General features: G+C 39.6%; 1 protein-coding gene across 3 annotated transcripts; it reads left to right on the top strand.

Moving 5' to 3' along the window:
* Nucleotides 1-6: 6 nt before the first annotated feature.
* Nucleotides 7-7348, top strand: LOC109959973 (uncharacterized). 3 transcript variants are annotated; one of them, XM_020599774.1, is made up of 6 exons: nt 7-1374; nt 1636-1714; nt 3919-4230; nt 4580-4667; nt 5085-5204; nt 7131-7348. In XM_020599774.1, exons 1-5 carry the CDS (start codon nt 1261-1263, stop codon nt 5200-5202), a joined length of 711 nt encoding a protein of 236 aa, XP_020455430.1. In that variant the 5' UTR covers nt 7-1260; the 3' UTR covers nt 5203-5204; nt 7131-7348. The 3 variants fall into 3 exon arrangements, 2 of the variants coding, with proteins under 2 accessions (XP_020455430.1, XP_020455429.1); XR_002274911.1 differs by lacking the exon at nt 7131-7348 and having other exon boundaries at nt 4572-4667; nt 5085-5198; XM_020599773.1 differs by lacking the exon at nt 4580-4667.
* The last annotated feature ends 2305 nt before the right edge of the window (nt 7349-9653 follow it).

The raw sequence follows: 9653 nt of genomic DNA, 5'->3' as shown, positions 1-9653 counted from the left end.
CAGAATTAGAATAAAAGCATTCAGATTCTACAGTGACCTCATCTGCAGCGCAGTGCATCAATAAAGTAGGATACACTTGTACATACAAATGAAGAAACTGAGCAAACGAAAAACAAATAACCATTTATTTCTGAACTTCATGTAGCTGTGATGAAGAAACAGCAGGTTTATTTGTGTTAATCAAAAAGACAGTAGGAACTCGTGAGTTGCACATCTGTTAACATAAGTACTAATTACTATTTATTGGCTGTCACCATAGACATATACTGCACAGTGCAGGCTCTGAAATACCCCACTGTACTTTCACATGCTTATAGTATTTATCCATGGATTTAATTTTCACCCTATCTTTCACCCCTGTGTTAATTCACATCAGTGACTGACATTCATTGCATTTTGTAAGGCCTTAAAGTTAATTATCTCATAACAGATGCTAGGCTAATGCGTGGAGAATAATGATTTGATGATTTTTTTTTTCCTTGTTAAATGTGAGAAGCGAGGATTTGACAGCGTGACAGCACACAGCAGTGACAGACTTGACACAGCAGTCCTGTCCCTGCTGGCTGCACAGCAAACACTAATGGGCTTACAGTATATGGGGTTTATATAGCCAATATAATTTGAGTCCTAGTCTTTAATCCATGCTTCCTGCACCCTCAAGTGAAATTATTAGAATTCATGTATCCTTTGTGGACTTTATGACTGGTATAAAGAATGACAAAAAAATTCTGACATTGTAACTGCGTGAAGAGTTTATGAACATAATCCAGGCAGGAATTATATTCACTATAAAGGAAAGAAGCAAATAAACGTAGTTTCTGGGAGATAGGGTTGCAATATATTAACTTTAAAAACAGTATATAACAGACATCACATTATTATTGTACATTACTTGTTTCTTCAAGTGAACTCAAAGCATGTTGATAGTGCTTAATGTTGAAAGAATTAGAGCCTTTTTTCCATTATTTACTAAACTGTTTATTTCATCATGTCAAAACACCGAAAATTAAAGAAAATATTAAAATTAAATTTGTCAATGCTGCTGCTCAGTTGGTAAAAACTAGATTCAGATAGAACTGGAAGGCTGTTTGCCGAGGCCTTATGTTTTGCTGGGGTTTCTTTCTTTCTTTCTTTTTCTCAGAGGTCAATAACTAACTCTGTGTTAACTTTCAAACAACAAAAAGTCAATAAAGTGAGCTTTTTCCAGCAGGTAAATGGGTGTGATTTCTAAAGGCCAATATAAATATTGACAGTGGGGGAATGTCCTGTGGTCCAGGGCTGCAGCTTTCACAGCAGGTTGGCTTTTCAACAGTCTCTGCTATGTATTTCTACCCACTGCGCCTGCAGCTGCACTACAGCGTCTCCACAGCTCTGGTACGTGTTGTTACATTTTCTCTCATTAGAAAGTCAGAGCAGTATTCAGTCAGAAAATGGAATTTGGTCTGCTTCTCATTGGGATTTCAGACTGCGTTGTTACAATATAAATTAAGCCAGTGTGCTAGATTCTACTTATGATTTGTATGGAATTTTGTATGATAAATAACCATAATATACATATTAGCCTACAGCTTTATATGGGGAACCTCTATCTGTCTGGATGGAATAAGTTGTATGTTTTCTATCCTTATTGCACAGATTCTTGACTTCAGACCTGATCCTTTGATGATGAGGATCCCGTTGAGGCTCTGTGTCTTTGCAACTCTGCTAGTATGCTGTAAGTAGCCTGCTTCTACTACAAAATGTACACATGCATCACAACATATACAGTGCAACATACAAAGCCTGGAGGGTTAATGATACAGTTTTCACAAACACAATCACAAAATGTTTACTCACAGCCACGTAGTATAGTCACGCATGCATAGGCCCATACACACAATAATTTGCCATTCAGCAGTGTACACTAATAAGGCTCCTATTATAGGAACAATAAATGCTGTATAAATATCAGCCTGCCCCTGGAGATTGCCATGAACTGAACCCTATTAGGAGACTGTAAAATCCTGTAAACAAAAACCTTGGGGGGGTGGTTCAACTGCTGGAGTGACTGTATGTTGGTGCAAGTGGATGAGGCATTTAAAGCATGATTGAATGTTTAATGCAACATTACATTGTTTCATCTAACTGCAAAGCTTAAGGCATACACTGACTCTGAGGGACATGAATATGGGACAGCCATGTTGTTATTGACAGCCAACACAGTGGACGCAGGTCTCACTCTGCAGCTGAATGAGAGATACCTGCCAATGCTGAATCAATTTGTATTAATCTATTCATGCTTGTCCCTCTTTTCATTATACGTTAACTGTATTTGTGTGCATCTGTGGTGTCCCACCCACAGACAGAATAGCTGGCAATCAAAGGAAAAGTATGTAAAGCTGCCATTCACCCACTCTGACAGAGCAGCAGGTTGTTTTCCACACTCTGTCATTAACTATCTTCAGGTTCTTCTTCTTGTTCTGTATATAGTTAATTGAAAAGAAACAGAAGCAGATACTTTAAAGACAGTGTACAAAATAATGATGACACTCTTTTACTAAATATATATGCCCTTGATGAGGATTTGTTGCACTACTCTTGATGCATCAAATGCACAAAGGACTAACCAGTCAAATTAGTAGGACAGAAGACTGATAAATATGCTAATAGCAAAATCTGGCTGAGGCTTGCCATTGCACGGACACAAATTAAGTGCTGTACGGAGCATAACAGTTGTGTGCCGTGCCCATCAAGCACACAAATTATACACTGTAAGCACAGTGTTATAAAAAATCTGATGTGATATTGGCTGTGTTAAAATAATCAGCACAATGGAGAGATTTAGAGAAAGGGGTGTGGTTTGACTGTTTCAGTACCTAGGAAACGGGTTCGAACTCAAAATGCCCCAACAACCCACCAAACACATAGGATAGCCAAACCATGCCAAACACCCACAGCATCAAATTTACTGCATCACAACGGCCTAATGAAACCCTAACAACCTGGCAGCACAGACAGTGCAGCAGCCACCTAACAATGCACTAACAGCCATTTAGCAAAACACCAGCAAACCCACATAGCTACTATAGTTCTGCTCAGGCACAAAAGTCACAAAATATTGCCTTTTTTAATTTTTACTCACAAGCTGAGTAAAATTGCTTTTCCACACTACAGCCTGTCTGACTGTCTCCCAGTCATTAAGTGATAAGCAGCTTCTTTCAATCACTGAGCCCAGTGCGTGTCCCTGTGCCAGGGCAGTGATTGAAATAGTTTCTGTGCCTCAGAGGTTAATGGAGTTAATGAAGATCAAAGACTCATGTCTGGGCAGGATAAGTAGTAGGCTGTCAGAATAAAAGTGCACCATGAATAACTAAACTATGACTCTGTCGACCACCTCCTGATGTACCCAGGCGGTGGGCTAAGACTTGTTATGAAAATGTTGAGTGTCCATGTTCATTTCTACAAGGTGTGCTTTTTTTCATTACTTTATTTTTTACTGGGTTTTATGGCATTTTATGGTTGGTTTTGAAGCCTTATAGTGGCTCCATTCCACTTACCTACAGTACCTACATCTAAATTTAATTATGTCTCAGTATATTGACAGAAAAATAGTGTAGTGTAATAGCTATAAAGAAGACTAAGTAGACGAGTAGAGAATTGGTAGGTTGATCACTGTCATATTTTCTCTGATAATTCATGTATCATTTTAAGTTGAGTAGATAATTTCTATGTGGCATCTCAACAGCATGAAAAATCAGCAGGTGAAAAAATTCTAAATACTAACTAAATCCAGAATTAAGAGTAATCCCAAATGTAATCACACAAAAGTTTGATTTAATCCTTAAACCAAGAAAGTTGTTTTAAGGCACATTCTCATTTTAATTCTCCCTCCTTAATGTTCTTAATTCTAACTCGCAGTGCCTTTCAATTGTCTTTAAGATATCCTGTTAAGCTGTGCTATAGAACACAAAAACCAGAAAGGTGGAGGATATCAAAGTTCTGACAAGAAAACTGACAGCAACATTAAAATGAAGAGAAATTACATAACAGTGCGTGAATGGAGACCTAAGGCTCTGACTCCAAGGAAGAAGATGAAGAAGACTGGAAGTGAGAGAATTTCTGTGGGACCGGGAAGTGACATCAGCTGCACCAGGCTGGGAGGCATCTGCCAGGCAAACCGATGCATCTGCCAAGGCCAATACCTAAAAGACAAGTGTTCGGGGGCGAAGAAGCGGCAGTGCTGTATGCCAGGTACAGTGACACAGTCATACATGTGCAATACTAATACATAGCTGCAACTGTAATATCACAAATATTAACTCTAGGTGTGACATCCCCAGTGTACAAGCTGCTTCATTCACACAGTGTTGTTGTTGTTAAGTAGGGTCTAAAACCTTTCTTGCTCCGTTCTTTCCTATCTGAGTCATTAAATTGTGTTGTGTATAAGAGGCTATGTCTGACACACCACATATGAAATACCTCAATAAATGACACTTGATTTGTGTCCTTCTGATCTAATTTACCATATTTCCACATGAAAGAACATGAGATGACTTTAAAATATCATGTTTTATGCTTGTCTTTGTCGGAAGCTGTGCAGCTGCCTTGAGCATCCTTTGTGCTGGTCACCACAGCAACAGAGTGAGGGCATGTGATGTGCATGGTTGTGGAGCTTTCCACTCCAAAAGGTGACTTCTCATGATCTGATTCTTATGCATTAACCTCAGAAGATTACTGATACTGCGTCACCCAAGAGCTTCACAGCCCAGATTAGCTGACAAGCAGCATTTCCCTGTCGCCAATCCACCTAGTCATGAGGTAGACACACAGAAAACTGTTTTACTTTGGTAATTATTTAGGGTAATTTACTGTCATGGGACAGCACACCTTAATCAGTCTGTACTAAATGGACAAGAGAAACCAAAGTTTTATTGATGATCAGTTGAGCTTTCTCTGGTTGGAGGCTGGCTTTCTGTGGGCTGAGAGACACTGTATCTGTAGTCAGCCATTAGAATTTCTAAAGTAAATTTTGGAGAAATATGAGTAATTGAAACAGGCATTTGAAAATGGCTGTGCAATTACATTCTTTTCTGTCGCTCTTGCAGAGGTAATGACCTCCATAAAGCAGTGGACCTGGTGTGTGATGACTATGGTATTGTCAACGCTCCATTCTCTGGCTCTCTGGCTGGTCCAGTCAGTCAATGGGGTCAAACTTCTCAATGATGGTAAGAAGGACATGATTTTAATACAGCACTTGGAAGATTGTTAGTCATGATTTTAAATCATAGGATCTAATCTCTGAAAATGTTATATCAAAAGACATTGATGTAGAAACCAATGTTAAAGTCAAGACTTTAGAATGCATCTGATGGTTATATAAAAAGAAAACTGTTCATTCTTAGTGATAACTGTATAATAAATCAATAAGACAGAGCTTCTGCAACTGTGCTAGTAGCTCTGTGAGGCTGGGAATGTCTACAGTGAGCTGCAGGGTAATCCATCTGAGACATTTCACTGAACCACTAAAAGTGATGAAGCCGGGAATCACCAAAGGCAGTAGTGTTTACTGTCTGGGATGCTTGCACGTCTGTAATTTTATACATTTGTGCTGAGCCATGTAGATTGTTTCTGATAATTCACTACATAGGTTTCATCCTCATGGCATCATGCATATGTATCTGTACCTGTCTACATTACAATCCATAATTGTTATATTTCAATTAACAACAACTTGATGGATCAACCAGGTGACTGACTGGCAGTGATAGATCCCTAGCAGACATAATGTATCTGCCTTGTTCTCTGGAAATAAAAGGTAGAAAATAATGAAAAAGCAGGTGTTAACAAACCACTCTAGTCCTGTACTGTTTCTGTACGTCTGCACCTTAATGGCTAGAGCAAAGACAGTGTTAGTTTAATATGGTGGAGGCACTGGGTGGGGATTAAAAGGAGTAATTTAGCGGGATTAGTCAAGGTGCTTTAACTCTTGGTTGCATCTAACACCAGAACACAGCTGCATGTGAAACCCCATCAGAGGTTGTTTGAGTAATGACTCCCACTAAGGGCCATCATTACAGAACAAAGCGATGCATCAACGTTTGTGTTTCTGTTTCGATGGAACCGGCAAGAAGGGCGCTCATGTCGCTGCAATGTACGTTACATTTGTGTCTGTATATGTGCTTGGATGAGTGAGTGTACTCTGTCCTGAGTTGAGGCAACGAAGTGATGAGTAAACATCATTAGTCCTCATTCTGCCTCTACCTCTAATTTAACTCTATCATCAGTAGAACACATGCACTCTCAGCTCCTTTCATCTCCTGGTAAAGCACAGACATGATTAGACATCACAGAGACACATTACCTCTCCATGATACCCACATTAATGCTGAGCCACTGATCATTAAGAGCTCATAGGCTTCAGTGGTCTGCTGAGCTTGTTGTAGCCCAGCCTATTTTTGGGTTGTTTCTTTCTAAAATGGCAGCTTGCTTGTTTTTGTCTGTGAAATGGCAAAAAGAAGGTGTTAAGACAGTTCTTTTTTAGGGGCTTGAGCCTATGTTTCTGCCATTTGCACTTATAAATAAGCAATCATAAACAAGTTATCGCCACATTTATTATTTGTTGCAGAACCTAAGATTATTTTCATCAACATGCTATACATGTATACAAATTGTCTATATACTGTAGTACATGAAGTGGGATTTATAACTTTTAGGAAGCAGTTGCCCAAGGTGGTGGTGGGGTGCTAAACGTGTTTAACTCGGTTTCTCTCAGCCAAACCGATTCCTATTTTACACATCCAATCACATGTGGTGTAGAACAGCTTTCTTCTGAGATGTTCAACTCGGCTGCATCCACTTTTTTCAGTGACTGGTGTTGGATAAATGTGATTTCATGTCTCAGAGTTACTCCATGACAGTAAATAATGAGACCATCCTGACTTCACAAGTATGAATTGGCTTAAACTCCCTAAAATATTCATAGTGTAACTGAGCTGAACTGAGTCACTCATGGAATTAGCACTATTTTATTTCTATTAATGTCATTGATATCCTCATAATATTTAAGGGAGTGACTTCTCAGCCCGTCCAAGCAGGAGATAACATGACATTAATGCCCTCCAAACTATATTTTTTGTTTCTGTCTAATGCAGTTCACTGTGTGAAGATCTTCAACATCTGTCCCTATCGTTACATGGGTCCGGTGGCTCAGGGAGAACCCTTGGGTTACCTGCTGCCGCTGCAGGAGCGTTTCTCTGGCATCACCTCACACCTGGAGTTGCACATACAGTATGTGACGGTACTGACCCGTCACCTTTCATATGACCTCTGAGTTTTTACCTTTGTGCCTATTCATATGACCTTTTCATATCTAAATCACCTCTGACCTCCATCTTTAATCTTTCATGCAACTTGTGACCCTCACCTTTTGAAACATGTAGCATTTCACAAATTACCCTTTTGATTCAATCCCAGATGATGATGATTGTAACACCCTGTGTTAGGTCTACCTTTTCTATGTGATGAAAATGAGCACATTTTATTTAACAGCTCTGGTGTTTATATCTTCATATTACATATACTATCTGACCTATGATGCAGCAGTGTCAATTCTTCCTCTTTAGAATATAGCCATAAAATAGATGCTCTATCTAATAACAGCATTTTGGAAATGTTTCTCAATTTGAAAGTATTATGTTTTTCCCCCAGTGACAGCAATTTATTTAAATACACGATTCCTAAAAGCTTGTAATTACTAGGTTTTATGTGACTGATTCTTTATCTACATTTCTTCTTTTTTAGTCTATATATTTTTGTTGAATCATAGTTTTCCACTGAATGTCATGTACTTTTATAGAGTTAACTGGAACAGCTAAACCTTTTTCAAAATTATGACTCTTGCATACTTTTTCCCTTCTTTAATATGAAGAAGGTTCCATTTTTCATCTTGGACTTTTATAACCCTTAGAACGATGCTATAATTTCTGAGATTCATTTCTGCTTTTGATTAAAGTGGTTTCATTTCTTATAACCCTGATAGAAATAAATGTAGAATGTGAAACGTTTAACTGGGGAGCCACATATCTTTATCACTTCATCATTATAAGTAATTGGGTGTTCACCTCTATAAACTGGACTGGTCAAACAACACTGATGCACTTTAGAAGAGGCTCTACCTGCTGAGGAGATTAAGGTTGTTTGGAGTCCAGGGGACATTGCTAAGGACCTTCTTTGACTCAGTAGTGGCATCAGCCATCTTTTATGGAGTGGTCTGCAGGGGCAGCAGCATCTCAACTGCAGACAGGAAAAGACTAGAAAAACTGGTCAAGAGGGCCAGCTCTGTCCTGGGAAGTCTGCTTGACCCAGTGCAGGTGGTGGGAGACAAGCGGATGCTAGCTAAGCTAACATCCCTGCTGGAGAATGACTCCCACCCCATGCATGAGACTCTGACAGCACTGGGCAGCTCCACCAGTGACAGACTGCTTCACCCCAAGTCCTTCCTGCTGTGCTGTACAACCAGCATTGCTCCCAGTAGACCCACTGAGGTTTCAAACCTCTTTTCCAATGGTGCCCTGGCCAAGATTGCAGTATATGAAGACAGACAAAAAAATGAGTGTAGAAATTCAGTGGAACTGTGAAATAGAAACAGGGTAATAATTTAGTTAAAAGAGGTGCGTAATATTAATTTTACTTATAATATTTATGAGGGCAGCACGGTGGCACAGTGGTTTGCACTGTTGCCTCACAGCAAGAAGGTTTCAGGTTCAAGCGCCGCCTGACCTGGGGCCTTCCCATGCTTGCGTGGGTTCTCTCCTCTCTCTCCGGGTGCTCCGGCTTCCTCCCACAGTCCAAAGACATGCAGCATAGGATTGGTGTCTCTACATTGTTCGTCTGTGTGTTAGCCCTGCGATGGACTGGCGACCTGTCCAGGGTGTATCTCGCCCGCAGCTGGCTGGGATTGGCTCCGTGACCCTGTTTGGGACTAAGAGGTTTAGAAAATGGATGGATGGATAATATTTATATTGGTAATACCATATCTGTTACTTTCTCTACTTTTGTCATTGAGTGCCTTGTTTCTATCCCTTTGCTGCTGTAGCTTTAGGAATTTCTCTGTTGTGGGACTAATAAAGGTTCATCTTATCTTAAAATAATGCTTTATTTTCCATTCTGACTTGCTATGACAGTACTGACTCCAGACATTTTCTCCCTAGCGCAGCCGTCATTTAACATGCACAGTAAGGCTTCTGCAAAAAGGGGACAGCTGCCACATACAGTGTTACTGTAATGAGTGTAACACACCAACAGATGGAGGTGTTTTGCCTTTATAAACATCTGCAAATGTGAGACTTGTTATAAATGTAGGGTAATTTTTGAAATTGTTTTATTTATAAAATCATTACAGCTGAGTCCGAAACAGTAAACCACAACATAACAATGTGATATTAAAAGGACAAAAACAATGACGGAATGACTTTTCTAAGCCAAAATGAGCAGTTTTCACCACATCATCTTATGACTTATACCAAATATAGACAGGATGATGATGTGATGTAGACAGTGAGTCAGGTCTGAAGTCCCTCTGACCATAATTTAACATCATTTTAAAAGTATTTGCTATAGTCCAAAATGTACACGCCCAGTGATTCCGCTTTAAACGCATGGATTGAACCCTTCAT

Source organism: Monopterus albus, unplaced genomic scaffold, assembly GCF_001952655.1.
Source record: "Monopterus albus unplaced genomic scaffold, M_albus_1.0 scaffold42.1, whole genome shotgun sequence".
NCBI classification, from domain to species: Eukaryota; Metazoa; Chordata; class Actinopteri; order Synbranchiformes; family Synbranchidae; genus Monopterus; species Monopterus albus.
This window is presented reverse-complemented; position numbering and strand designations above follow the sequence as displayed.